The 14,949-nt window shown below is 33.2% G+C and overlaps 3 protein-coding genes across 6 annotated transcripts; all 3 read left to right on the forward strand.

The window, feature by feature from the left end:
- The first annotated feature begins 1,766 nt into the window (after positions 1 to 1,766).
- Positions 1,767 to 6,898, forward strand: LOC145965051 (uncharacterized). Of its 3 annotated transcripts, none has more exons than XM_083088326.1 (4): positions 1,767 to 1,970; positions 4,361 to 6,240; positions 6,551 to 6,697; positions 6,797 to 6,898. In XM_083088326.1, the coding sequence occupies exon 2, from the start codon at positions 4,685 to 4,687 to the stop codon at positions 5,591 to 5,593; it is 909 nt and encodes a 302-aa protein (XP_082944452.1). In that variant the 5' UTR covers positions 1,767 to 1,970; positions 4,361 to 4,684; the 3' UTR covers positions 5,594 to 6,240; positions 6,551 to 6,697; positions 6,797 to 6,898. The 3 variants fall into 2 exon arrangements, with proteins under 3 accessions (XP_082944452.1, XP_082944453.1, XP_082944451.1); XM_083088325.1 differs by having other exon boundaries at positions 4,361 to 6,697.
- A 1,196-nt stretch (positions 6,899 to 8,094) lies between these two features.
- Positions 8,095 to 10,842, forward strand: LOC145965646 (uncharacterized). The gene is made up of 2 exons (XM_083089303.1): positions 8,095 to 8,469; positions 8,569 to 10,842. The coding sequence occupies exons 1-2, from the start codon at positions 8,095 to 8,097 to the stop codon at positions 10,840 to 10,842; spliced, it is 2,649 nt and encodes an 882-aa protein (XP_082945429.1).
- Positions 10,843 to 12,952: 2,110 nt separating this feature from the next.
- Rpl31 (ribosomal protein L31) lies at positions 12,953 to 14,243 on the forward strand. 2 transcript variants are annotated; one of them, XM_083088310.1, is made up of 3 exons: positions 12,953 to 13,013; positions 13,457 to 13,686; positions 14,059 to 14,243. In XM_083088310.1, exons 2-3 carry the CDS (start codon positions 13,466 to 13,468, stop codon positions 14,207 to 14,209), a joined length of 372 nt encoding a protein of 123 aa, XP_082944436.1. In that variant the 5' UTR covers positions 12,953 to 13,013; positions 13,457 to 13,465; the 3' UTR covers positions 14,210 to 14,243. The 2 variants fall into 2 exon arrangements, with proteins under 2 accessions (XP_082944436.1, XP_082944435.1); XM_083088309.1 differs by having other exon boundaries at positions 12,994 to 13,133.
- Positions 14,244 to 14,949: the final 706 nt, after the last annotated feature.

Below are 14,949 nucleotides of genomic sequence, written 5' to 3' on the forward strand. Positions count from 1 at the left end.
CCCCGAGCGCGTCCTCGAAGCTATCGCGATCTCGGGTTCGAGAACTCGGTCGACGTTGCTCGAGAATCGCGTTCGGAAATTCACTCGATGGAGTAGAGCGTTCGATTGGCCAATCGGAATCGAGATTGCTTTCACGATCCAATCAGATTCTTATTTTCCCGGAAATAAAGCGTTACGCGAGAAATGATTGGTTGTCGCAGTGCCTGGGCTGCGGTTGGAATTGACCAATCAGAGTGGCCGGCCGGCAAAGTGCTTTGCTCTGATTGGTCAATTCCAACTAGGGTGATTACGGGGCTTAAGGGGTTAATGTCTAGTCAGCAGACCGAAAAAAAGTACGATGTTTGGGAATTTTTTTTGAAAAGTGTAATAATTTTTTTTTACAAATAAATTTTTATTCAAAAGTACAAATATTAAGGATGTTATTGTATTTTTTTGAAAATAAAATATTAAAAAATGTAAAAGTTATAATTATTCTTCCGGATATTGTTTTTTAAAAAGCGCTGCGCGGTAAGCAGTGTTATTCAAATAAATTGATTCATCTGATATCAAAAATTCGATAAACTGTAGTTAATGTATGAAATTGTCTAGTAGATGAACAAAGGATTAATCGAAAAATTGTTTTCGGACAAAATGGCAGCCATTTGACACTAACAATAAGATATTATTTTTCGACTTAAAAATTGCTCCTTTTATATTAAGTAAAAAAAAAGTATTCATTAAAAAACAAAATCCTTCGCTCATCTACTAGGTTTCTATATGTAGAAGAAGCCTGTAAAATTTCAAGCAACGTGCAACGTCGAAAAAAAGGCGCCAAGTTCATGCTAATTGTATCCAACTGTCATATTGTCTACAAAAGTAGTGATATAAAAAAATTGCTTCGACTAAGAATAAAAATTTGTACAAGATAAATAGAAGTACAAGGAAGAAAACTTGTACAAGTTAAATAGAAATATTTTAATTGAAAACATTGTTATACAAAATGCTTGTTTTAATTTTCAAAAATAATAATATTAAATAATTAAAAATTTATTTAAAAATTGAAAACTGAAAATTAATATATAACAAGAAAGTAAAAAAAAGTTTAATTAAAAAAACGGCGCTGCCAATAAAATTGGCATATATTCCAATTAAATATATATTTAACAGCAAATATAATTGCTGGACATTTATTATTAACTCTCTTATGATAATATATATATATTTTTAAGATAGGAGACAATAGCGAAGGGCTTTTCAATGCTGCTTTGTATTGCGGTGGAGTGGGAGTAATATGCCAGCTTTCCTTCGCTCCATGAAAAGGTAGCAGGCGATAGCGAACAGCTTTTCAACGCTGCTTTGCATTGCGGTGGAGTGGGGATGAAAAGTTAGCTTTTCTTCGCTCCATGAAATTGCACCTTTACTCTCCAATTCATGCTTTGTTAACGCTCGGTTTACATTTTATTTTCGCCAGGGGAAGAATGCTAAGAATTTATTTTAACAAACATCTTCCCATTTTTCGTTTTTTCTATAAATGAAGAAACTGTGTTAGAAATTTTAACCTTGCATTCTGAAAACAGACGGGAGTGTCTCGTTTGACCACGTTGCGATTGACCACAGCCAATTATATCGACCTGTGCCTAGGGTAACCAGCAACGGTTGACCAATCAGAGAGTCCTATTTTGAATTGGCCAATTAGCGACGTGATCAGTCGGGTGTCACCCAAAACAGACTGCCTCAATAAATACACTGACTGTACCATTCGCAAATAGAAGAGGACAAAGGAGATTCGAACGCTAGCCATCGTACGGTACATTTCGTTCCGCGAGTGCTTAGTTTCGAGTATTTCTGTTCTCTTAATTTAAAGTGTTTACTATAATCAGTATTTTTCTGTTCTTTCTTCTACAAGATTCGGTGTCAGCTATAAGCTCGAATATAGCCTAATTTTCAACATAAATTTTTTCTCATCACATCTTGTTACACGTGGCAAATAGGTACTTATTCAATCGCCATATTATATCCTAAGTATCCTTCCCAGACAGCACAAAAAGGCCAAAAGATGTCTTAAAGACGTCTAGAGGACTTTAAGACATCTTTAAGTCGTCTTTTAGATATCTTTTGGACATGAGTGCTGTCTGGGTTTCATATAATTATAGTTCTCTTGGACTCAGGAGGGCCCGAAAACTCCTCTGAACTCTATAAAATCCCTTCAAATAATAGCAACGAAGCTCAAAGCGGTAGATATTTACCTGAACGTGCCTAAACTCTAATATATACTGGAACGAATTATCCCTTTGTTTAGGCATGGTGAGAGGCGGTCAAAATTGGAGAAAAGGACACAAATAGTGTATAGGTACACTTGTTTCGTTCTAACATGTACTATCCATTACTAAAAAGATTTGCCTCAATTAAATCAGTGTTGTTAATGCCATGTGACATAGATAGTATTCTTAATGTAATTAATTACAAGAATATAATCATAGGAAACTATTGTTGAATTATTTATAGATTTTTTTCTTGAATATTATCTCGAAACATTTATTGAACAATATTTTTTAGAGAAAAATTTTACCAAAGCGATTAATCAATCAAAAAATTGCAACAAGGATAGAGGTATGATTGTCTCTTTCTCAAAGGGCACTTTCCGATTCACGCATGATGCGCATGAAGTGACAGAAAATGTATAATATGCGTGACATGAACTATACATTTTCTGTCACTTCATGCGCATCATGCGTGAATCGGAAAGTGCCCTTTGAGAAAGAGACAATCATACCTCTATCCTTGTTGCGTGAATCGGAAAGTGCCCTAAGTTTGGCCGCCCCCCACTCCTGATGGCTCGTTCCAGCATGTATTAGAGTTCAGTAGTAGATACACTAAACTTTTCCTCCTTTTCCTTTTCTCCCTTTTTCGACGACAACTCAATGGACTTTGAGGAAATTTCCATAGCACACATTCCAGACAAAAATCCGGTTCCTTCTAATCCTGTAACAACCCATACAGCACCGAAAGCAAAAACGTTGCATAGACCTAACATTGAAACATTGTAATATTGCATAGAAGTTGCGAAATGTTTCTGCAACATTACTGCAAGCTTGCAGCAACGTTGAAATGTCCGCCCTCAGAAATATTACAATGTAAGATTGTAGTAATGTTATGGTGCAACGTATTTGCAATATTAAAACGCGTTTTGCTATTGCAAATGCAGACCGTTTTAAATTTAATAAATAAACTGAAAATATAAAGAAATGTTTAAGAAAGATAGAAAAAAAAACATTTATCGCCTTTGAAAAAAAATATCTATTAGTGTTATTTATCAAATGTGTCTTATTAAATATTTATCTCAATAATATACATACAATTATTTTACATACACTCGGTACCAGAATATTTTAATACGTGCAATAAATGAATTATTTCCCATTTACCGATTCAATGAAGAAAAACTGTTTAATATTCTGAATCCCAACGAGGGATCTAGATTATTAAACAAATTATTTGTTTAATAATCTAGATCCCTTATTAGGATTCAGAATATTAAATAAATCAAGTCAGTTTATCAGAAATTTAACTGACACAAGATAAAAAATATAATTACTACATTAGTCCTTTGTAGGCCTTATATCCACTTTAGATGAAAATTCGAATACGAGTTAGTTAAGTTTGGTGTCGCCACATAGCGGCAAGTAAAGAAACACATGTTATACATTTTCGTTATGTTAAAATGTTGCTGCAACATTGCCAAAGTAATATTACAAAATAATGTCTCTGCAATATTTCTGCAGCATTACACTGCTATGTGCAATGTTGTAACATTGCAGCAATGTTGATGCAAGCTTCTGTGCTGTATGGGAAGATCGAAAATTTCACCACCAGGACCAGACGAGTGCACCATTCCAAATAAAAACGATTCTAAAAAAAAAAACGCAAAAAGATCTCGCTTTCTTCACTGAAGGAGAGAGAAAGACTGATATCAAAGAAAGGCTCATTATATTTCAAATACTATCCAATTTATTCTCATCCTATGATTCCACAGAATAAAAACTGCTTGTCCAGAGATAAGCACAATCACAAGGATCAGATTCAACTATTAAATTACAGCCTTTATAAATGCAACATTTTCAAGTCCAGTCTCCAGCATGTGACTGTAGATCTGCTAATCAAGACATTAACCAACTTATGGATCTACCCCCTTCTCTCTACTCATCGTCTCTCTCTCTGTTATCTTCTCTACAAGAACATCCTGATGTTCCTGTACCTAGCGATATTTATAAACTGTTAAAAAAATTCAACATTAAAAATTATTATTCCTATCCTTAGCTTTCTGGAATCATAAAAATGACCTCTCCGAATAAATAATTTTTTTTTAAACCACTCTTAACAGGTTATAATCTCAACACATGAAGATCAATAACTATTAAGGTTGAACCTGGCAGAATAAACAAGATAATATTTGTTCTTTACCACCAAAAAAAGAAGAAAAAGAAGATATAGGACAGAATACTGTTTTCTGTCTCCTTCCTACCAAACCGACAAAGAAGACGACGGGCGACGCTGCTCGCTTCTCGATATCTCAATTGAACAAAGCTTCACAAGGAATAGTATCAGGAACATTATATTCTTGAACGCAAGTATAAAGTTTGGTCCTACCTTTCTGTTTATCAATCCAATAATATAGGAGATTTAATCATTAACTAAATTCACACATATGGCTGAGTCACTGAAATTTGGTGTGAATGAAGAAGCAGATCAATTGAGAGGATTTCATGCAATATTAACTTTGTTGAAAAGAAATAAAATATCCAAAAAAGAAGTAATTGATCGCTTGATCCATTACTTCTTTACATACTCAAGTCCCCGTAATAACACTGCAAGTAGTGGGTTTGGAAGACTTCCAAAGAGTTTTCAAATTTACTCGTTAACAATGGATGATGATCTCAGAAGATTCGACTCTATGTACAGTCCAGATAATATTATTTCTAAAAAAATAGAAATCGGATTAACACTTATGGAAATAGAAAATACCTTCTTCAAAAGACAGCATAAAACTTTCAAAACTAGTAGCAAAAGGAAGATTACTGTTTATTTCCCAAGGTACGATGATAACATAAATGATGAACAATATTCTTATCTTAGAGCTGTCATACATACAACTAGACCTCTGTCAAACGCAATGCTGCAACACAAAATGATTTCAAAATTAGGAGTAAATATAGGTTGGGGAAGCTGGATTCGTGAACTAAATTTGATCAATTTCTTTGATGCATTGAACACAAATAATGATGCATTACAAGGCTTTGATGATGTAAAAAGGAATCCTTCAATTATGTATTTGGTTACTATACCCAAAATTAAACCACATACATACTTAAATTTATCCAAAGCAGAAGCATTGATCTTTATTATTTTTAATATGATAAACGATATTGTAATCAATTTAAAATTACGAATTACTGATCGAAAGGCACCTTTAAAGACTAATTTTACTGCTGACACAATATCAAAATTGCATGACCTTTCTATAACTTTCACAAATTTAGATTCGTATAGCAAAGCTATAAGATATGCAATAAAAGTTTGCTTATTAACATATGTAAAAAAAAGTTTGCTTAATTAATAAAAGATCTGTTATAAAGAGTTTCAAAGATATGGTAAAGACTGAATGTATTAAGGAGATGCTCAACCCTTACACTTACACTCGTATTACGGATTCAGATGTGATGAGAGAAAATAATGAAGATATAATCCAATTTATAAGACTATTTTATAGAATAGCTTTGAAGAGAATAAAAAGACAAGGAGATCCAAAGAATGAAATAATTAAGGAAAATGAAATAAAATCTAAAAAAGATGAAATTGAGCAAGTATGTAAAGCTCATGAGTTTAGTAGTAAGACTGCGAGTGGTGAGATTAAAAGACTTCCAAAGGGTTTGCGACAAATTTTCTCAACTCACTTCACTGTGGATAATGACCTCAGAAGATTCGACTTTATGTACAGTTCAGATAATATTACTTCTGACTTAGAGAAAATTGAGGTAGGATTGCAACTTATGGAGAGAGGAAAAACTTTCAAGAAGGACTTCAAAGGACAGCATAGAACTTTCGAAACTAGTAGCAAAAGGGCGATTACTGTTTATTTTCCAATACCCGATGACATAAATCATAAAGAATATTTTTATTCTACAGCTGTCATACATACAGCTAGACCTCTGTCGAACTTAATGCTGCAACGCAAAATGATGTCAGCATTAGGATTAAGTATAGGTTGGGGAGGCATGACTAATGAAGCAAATTTGACCAGATTCTTGGATTCTTTTGATAGTTATGATTTTTGCATTAATGATATAAATGATATAAAAAGGAATCCTTCAATTATATATTTGGTTACTATACCTAAAATTAAACCACATAAATACTTGAATTTATCCAAAGCAGAAGCATTGATATTTATTACTTATAATATAATATGCGATAGTGTAACCAATTTAAAATTACAAATGTCTAATCCAAATACACCTTTAAAGGCTAATTTTACTGCTGAAACAATATCAAAAGTGAATAACCTTTCTCTAAGGTTTTCAGCTTCTTTTCGCAACAATTTAAATTCTTCTTTCACAAGTTTAAATTTGTATTATGGTGTTATAAGACATGCAGCTCATGTTTGCATAACTAATATTATGCACGAAGGAAGATTACCATCAAATGCTACAAAAGATTAAAGGTATGATTGAGCTTAATAAGGAAATTATGTTTAACTTTGGCAATTACACTGATACCATAGATTTAGATTTAGAAAATGTTATTATTTTGCTTTCAACAGATTTACAGAAGCATAAATCAATGAGAGAAAATATTTCTTACATCAATGCAGCAATGAAGAAAATTAGAAGAGATATCCAAGAAAAACTATGATAAAGCTGAAAGGAAGACAATATTCATTTACTTTTTACTTTTAAGTATTGTTTGTTTTAATAATATTTTTTCGAAGTTTCATTGTTTTATATAATTATATTTGTCTAAATTTGTGACTAAAAAGACAGAAATTAATGTCGAAAGTTTCACTTATTATTAAAATATACATTATACTAATATTAATTTGTCAATTTTTAATTGCTCTTAAAAAGCCTCATACTTCAAATTATTTACCTATTAAAATTATTTATTTACTAAAAGTTTGTTTTTTATTATTATTATTTTTAAATTCAACTTTTGTGCAAATGGTATATTTTCATTGGAATGATTTTTTTTCAATGTATCAGAATCTCTTTCTCTCTCTCTCTCTCTCTTTCTGTCTATCTCTCTCTCTCTCTGAAAATAAATTCTATTATCCCTCCCCTATCCTTTCCCTTTCCCCTCCTATTTGTCTCTACGTCTTTATTTTGTTTATTATTATACGTATTACATATTATTTTTAATTATTCGTTTAGTTAATTTTATTTTTATTTATTTTTATTTATATTAATTTTATTTATATTTATTTATATTAATTTTATTTTGACTTCCGGTTGACAGGCGATAGAGGAAAGTACTAGTAGTTTAGAAGGAAAGTAAAAGAGAGTGAAAATTGTGTAAAAAGAGGAGCTGAGCCGAAAGGAGAGTGAAGTGAGTGAGCAGAAGATAAAAGGAAAACGAGGAAGTGAAGAAGAAAGAGGAGGTGACGGGAAAACAGAAAAATCAAGGAAAAAGTCAGAAGGCGGCTGTAGAGGTTAGAAATAACCTCAAAGGAAAAGCAGAGAAAGTAGGGAAGAGAAGCCGGCGAGGATAGTCGGTAGGTAACAAAAGAGATCAGGAAGAAAGGTCAGAAAGTTCGAAAGGAATGCAACAGATGGCGAAGGTGGGCAGACCGACGGGAAGCAAAAACAAACCGAAAGAAAAAACGTTGGAAAATTTCGGGATGAGCAGGGACTCAGAGGCGGATACAGAAAGGAAGATAGAAGGAATAATGAGAGCTTGCAAAGACGAAACGGTAACAGAAATGAAAGAACATTTAACGATGGTGATGGAGGAGATAAGGAAAGAAATGATGGAAGAGATAAAAAAACAAATGACGGAAGAAAGGAAAGAGAGAGCAGAAGAAAGAAAAAGAGAGAGAGAGAAGAATGGTCGAAAGAAAAAGGAATGCTGGAGAGAAGAATAGCAGAACTAGAATGGATTAATGAGAGAAAGGAAAGGAACGAGAGGAAAAATAATATAGTGATCAGAGGAGTAAGTTGGAAGACAGAAAATCTGGAACAAGAGATAACGGAATACATCAAAGAAAACATAGAAGTAAACGTAGAGATAAAAAGAGCGAACAAAATTGAAGTGAGAGGGAGCAAGGAGATAATAATTGCTGAAATAAACAAATGGGAACAAAAGAACAACGTGATGAAGAAAAAGAATAAATTGAAAAAAGGAATAATAATAGATAACGACCTAACTAGGAAAGAAAGAGAGATACAGCGAAGACTGAGAGAATTAGCAAGAGAAGAAAGAGAAAAAGGCGACGGAAGAGTAAAAGTAGGATACAAGAAAATATATATGAGAGGAAAATGGTACAGCTGGAATGAAAAAAAAGAACAATAGGAAGAAAGAGGAGGAGGCAAAGAATGAAGGCGCGATGGACAAGGAAAAGAGAGAGGAGAAGAAGAGGAAAGAGGCCTAAAAATCTGCTTCTGGAACACAGCTGGAGTAATAAACAAATGCGAAGAGACATGGAAATACTTAGAAGAATTTGATATAATAGGCTTAACTGAAACATGGCTGGAAGAATACACATGGAACAAAATCAGGAACAGATTGCCAAACAAATTCGAATGGTTCTGTATTCCAGCAACCAAAGAAAATAAGAGAGGCAGAGCCAAAGGAGGGATAATGACGGCAATATGCAAGGAACTGAAAGGAGTAAAGGTTAAAGAAATTAATAAGGAGGCAATGGAGATAAGTCTAACGCATAATAGAAACAAATGGAGAATTGTAACACTTTATAGCAGAAATATCGAAGAAATTCTAGAAGCAATAATGGAGGAAATACAGGAGGAAGAGGAGAGCCATCTCATGCTGGGAGGAGATTTCAACGTGAGAACGGGAGAAGAAGGAGGACCGGTAGGATCAGGAGAGGAGGAAGAAGAAGAGAGAAGAAGATCAAAGGATAAAGAGATAAATAAAGAAGGAAGAATATTGATAAACAAATGCAGGAAAAGAGGCTGGATGATTCTTAATGGCAGTTATGGAAAAGAGGGAGAATGGACGTATATCGGGGAACAAGGAGCGTCAATCATAGACTACGTAATAACAAATGACAAAGCTATAGAAGAGGTTAAAATGGTAGGAGAAGGAAACAGGACTGAATCGGACCACATGCCAATAGAGGTGGAATTGACGGGGATGGAAAGGAAAAGAGGAAAGAAAAGTGACATGATAATAAAAGAGAAAAGCGTTTGGACGGAAGAAGGAGTGATGCAATATCACGAAAAATGCGAAGGATGGCAATGCACACAAGAAGAGAATGGGCGGATATGGAAAGAATTAGAAGGGAAAGTAAATAACTCGATTACGAAAATCAAGAAGAAGATAATACCATGGAAGTTCGGAAAAAGAGAATGGCACAGCAAGGAATGGAAGATGAAGAAAAGGGAGCTAAGAAAGACACTTAGGAAAGTGAAAAGAGACAAGATAGACAGAGAAGAGTATATTAAAAGAAGAAAGGAATATAAAATATGGTGTAAGGAAGAAAAGGAGAAACATGAGAAAGAGGAAGAAGAAAGAATAAGATTAATCAAAACAGAGGCAGAAGCATGGAGATATATAAACAGATACAGAAAGAAGAGAGAAGGAGTAGATGAAGAAATAAGTACGGAGGATTGGAGACTACATTTCATGGAATTACTAGGAGGAACGGAGGAGAGGTGGACAATAGAAGAGAAGGAAGAAGAAAAAGTACAAGAAGAAAGGGAGGAATGTTACAAGGAAGAAGAAGAAGAAGAAATAACTAGAGAAGAGATGATAGAACAATTAAAGAAGCTGAAAAAAGGGAAAGCACCGGGAGAAAATGGAATAGAGAACGAAGCATGGAGGTTAATGCCGAAAGAAGTAGGGGAAGTATTGTTTAAATTGTTGAACAAAATCTGGAAAGAAGGAGGAATACCGGAGGAGTGGACCAAAGGGATAATAAGCCCAATATACAAGAAAGGAGACAGGAAGGAGGCGAAGAACTATAGGGGAATAACACTAATGGATACAGCATATAAAATATATGCTAGCATACTGAACGGAAAGATGAAGAAGGTGGCGGAGGAAAGGATGGAGGAGGGACAATTCGGTTTCAGGACAGGAAGAGGGACAACAGATGCAATCTTCACACTGAACTACATAGTCAACAGAGAATTATCAAAGAGTAAAGGTAAGATCTTTGCCTTCTTTGCAGACCTCAAAGCGGCATTCGACAGAGTGGACAGAGCAAAACTAGGAGAGATGCTGAGGGAGGCAAGGATCGGAGAGAGACTGAGAAGGAGAATTATGGAAACATACAAAGAGACAAAGAATATAGTAAAGGTTGGAAATAGAAAGTCCAAAGAATTCTGGACGAAATGCGGAGTCAGACAAGGATGCCCCATGAGTCCAACATTATTCAATATATACATAATGGATCTGGAAAGAGAAATGAAAAAGGAGCAAACGGGAGGCGTAGTGATAGGAAAAGAGAAACTATGGTCGATAACATATGCAGACGATATTGTGTTGATGGCGAGAAGCGAAGTAGAACTTAAAGGGATGATGAAAAGATTTAAAAGATACATTGACAAGAAAGGATTAACCTTAAGCGCAGGGAAATCAAAGGTAATGGTATTCGAGAAAGGAAGAGGACGCACAAAGAGAAGAGAATGAAAATGGGGAGAAGAAGAAATAGAAGAGGTAAAAGAAATGAACTACCTAGGTTACATTATGCAAAAGAACGGCGGAGCGGAGAAACATATAGTAGAAAGAATGAGAAGAGCGATGGTGGCGATGAAGCAGACCTGGAGCATAGGAGAAAGGATATTCGCGGACGACTACGAAAGAAGAATAAAGATGTTTAATGCGTTAGTAGGAAGCGTGGCTCTATACGGGGCAGAGATATGGGGATGGGGAAACGAAGAAAGGATGGAGAAAATAAAGAGGAAATATATAAAATGGATACTGAAACTAGACAGGAGGACACCAAACTACATACTGGAAGAAGAAACAAAAATGAAGGAACTGAGAACGGAGGCCATAAAAAGAGCAATAAAATATGAAGAAAAGGCAAGGCAATCGGAGAAGAAGATAATAATAGAATGTATGAAAGAAATAGAGAAAAGGAGAGAAAGTGGAGAAGAAAGTAAATGGGAAAAGAAAAGGAGAAGGATACTAGAGGAGGCAGACATGGGTAAAGAAGAACTGAAAAAGAAGAGAGAAGAAGGGGAGACAGAGATATCCGAAAAGATAATGGAAAGAATTGAAGAACGACAAAAAGAAGAGAGGAAGAGGAAAACAGAGGATTCAAGATATAACGATATATATAAAAAGATAAAGACAGAAGGAGTACCGAATTATCTGAAAGGAAAAAAGAGTAAGAAAGATAGGAGCAGAATTGCAAGATATAGATGTGGTAGCGAAGTGAGAGGAGGATACTACTGGAAGGAGGAGACAGAAAGAGAATGCAGGATATGTGGAAAAGGAGAAGAAAGCCTAAAGCATGTACTAAAGGAATGCGAAGCAACAAAAGACGAAATATCAATGGAAGAATTCTTGAGCGAAGAGGGAAACGGATTGAATATAATGAGAAAAATAGACAAGATACGAGAAGAGAAGAGGACGGAGAAGGCGGATAAAACCATCGCAAGTCAAGGAAACCCGAGGTGCAACGAAAGATAGAGACAAGAAGTAATAATGACTAAGAACAACAACAAAATAGGAAGCCAAAGAAGCCAAAGAAACCAAAGATACCAAAGATACCAAAGATAATAAAGATAGAACACAAAGAATTACTAAACTACAAAGGGAGATCTAAGAGTTTTTACACACTCCATATAACATATAATACATAACATTTAACATTTTACTCATTTAGACTAGATTAGATTAGATAGGAGCTAAGACAGATAATGTTTTCTTATTCGCAACGTTATTTTCATTATATTTTTATTTTATTTTTGATTTTGATTTTGATTTTATTCTGATTTTACTTTTATTTTACTCTTATCAGCAGTTACAATTTAATTTAATTTAATTTTATCTTATCTTATTTTATTTTATTTTATAATATCTCATATTACTTTCCCCGCCTGTTACGCTAAAGTTTAGATTTTAGATTTTAGATTTTAGATTTTAGATTTTAGATTTAGATTTTATTTTATTTTATTCCATTCAAGTACTGTAACTTACACCTTACACTCTATACACTTTATATATTATACTTTATTCTATTTCTATTTCTATTCTATTTTAATTTTATATATTATATCACATTTTATATTTTATATTTTATACGTTAATGAATACAAAACTTGTAAAGCTCTGTAAGACTGGAAGTCCATCCAAAGCCGTAAGGCATGGATTAAGAACAATAAATAAAAAAAAAATATATTAATTTTATTTTTATTTATATTTATTATTTTTAATCGCAATGTCGAATTCGTTCTGGGATTTCCAAAAGGGTGACACTCAATTGACCACGTCGCCAATTGGCCAATTCAAAATAGGACTCTCTGATTGGTCAATCGTTGCTGGTTACCCTAGGCACAAGTCGATATAATTGGCTGTGGTCAATCGCAACGTGATCAAACGAGGCATTCCCTTTCCAAAATTTACTTCTCGGAGTAAAGTAGTTTGACCAATCAGCACAGTGGAAATTTGTTTCTTTTGTCCTGATTGGTCAATCGTGTATAATGTTCCAAGGAGGAAATTTTGGAACGCAATCCTAGTGTGTTAATTCACATCTAGACTCGATAGATGTCGCTGAAGTTGCCTTCTCTTTTTTTTTGCAGAGAAAGTTTCCCTCGCTTCCTACTCTTTCTCGTCTGGCTGTGTGCGAAGAGGTAGCGATATGATTACCTGCAAATTATTATCCTTAAACATCCTGTTGTAGATTCTTCACAAATATTTAAATTCAATAAAATCTTATCCAGTGGATCTTCTCCTCGCTAATTAATATCGAAGTAATTGTCATACTTATTTTCTTCCGTCGTTAATTGGTGTTCAACACGTGACGGATGTGTTTGTTGTTTGCCATGACATTTTACTTGTTACCATAATATATTATGCTGTGTTAAAAAATAGTAATTGCAATAAATTGGAATTAATAATACGTAATAATATCGTGAAATAGAATTATATTTTTCATTAAGTTATGTTTTGTTAAGAAATTTTTCTCCTTTATAACAAACTTTTTTTTCATAGAGTATTTATTACACCTATATTATATATATATCTCTGATCATCTTGTACATATTTCTGTATTTATGTAATTTCTTAAAACTAGGCAAAGAAGATGGCTAAGTCTTCTGAAAAGAAGGGAAAAAGTGCCATCAACGAGGTGGTGACTCGCGAATACACAGTGAACCTTCACAAGCGTCTTCATGGTGTTGGATTCAAGAAACGTGCTCCACGAGCTATCAAGGAAATCAGAAAGTTTGCGGAGAAGCAAATGGGAACACCCGATGTTAGGATAGACACACGCCTCAACAAACAGCTGTGGTCCAAGGGTATCAGGTAAGCTCTCGATAAGATCTGAATTGAAAAGTTTATGCCATTTGATTATAATTTGTCATAATAAATTGCTTGATTTTAAACTACTATAATTTATTATAATTATTTTGGAACACATTAATTTAGTAAAAATGTAAATTTATTTATTTACTTAAAGAAAATTTTATTTTATATTCTATGCTTTTAGTTAATATTTCATTATCAAACACTTGATATATGAAATAAAATTTTTGGATCTAATGTGATTTTTTATTCATATGCAAATTTGTTATGAAAAGATTAATTCTTTCTCGAGAAAAGAATAAGAAGATGAAATAATGAATGAACAAAACAGTTTTGTTGCGATATCCTATATATCACTTGTTTATTTTTCAGGAATGTTCCCTTCAGAGTTCGTGTGAGATTAAGCAGGAGAAGAAATGATGACGAGGACTCAGCAAACAAGCTTTATACCCTTGTCACATATATACCTGTTGCAACTTTTAAGGGTCTTCAAACTGAAAATGTGGATGCCAGTCAAGATTGATGTACTTCTGTATAATAAACAAACTGTATAAATATGTGAGATTTTGTTTTTACATCTAATTTATACCAGATTTCATGGATATTAAGATGCAGCCTCTTAAAATCTATTTTTAATACTTGTAAGAACTTTTTCGTAAGAAAATTATTGTAGCTGGTATTTCTTTCCGGATCATTACATCTAAATAATTAAAAAAATTTCTCAACAACTCACTGCCAATGAAAGAAATTCGTAATTTTTTTTATTGACATTTGTCTTGTTTGAGATAATTCCATTTTTTACATTTCTTTTTTAAATATATTTTAGTTTACATAGACAGAAAATTGGACAGTTTAACAAAAAATTACTGTCTTTTTAACATAAGAATAAAATTAATTTTGTAGTTCATTATTAAATTAAATTAATAATCTTGTAGTTCAATATTACTTTGATTTATTGTTTAATATTGTTCAATATTGTTTTGAGTACGACTCCGGTTTTTAGATTATTTTATCATGGTCTTTTTGAAAGAAACTTGTATCAATTATAGATTAACATGATATTCATAATTAAATATGGGATCTATTGTGGAAAAATTGTAAATTAGATAATTGAGAATCATACAATGATATTGCACGAAAAGATTTCATCTATTTCTAAAGATAAAGGAATTTTGTTATGATCTTCATTTTATTAATATTTATTAAGCTTATCGAGGCACATAAAGTTAGAATAATCATGATTTTACTCAAAATTATACATAC

Source organism: Camponotus vicinus, unplaced genomic scaffold, assembly GCF_025532165.1.
Source record: "Camponotus vicinus isolate PSW18456_S1 unplaced genomic scaffold, iyCamVici1.0 SCAF_14, whole genome shotgun sequence".
NCBI classification, from domain to species: Eukaryota; Metazoa; Arthropoda; class Insecta; order Hymenoptera; family Formicidae; genus Camponotus; species Camponotus vicinus.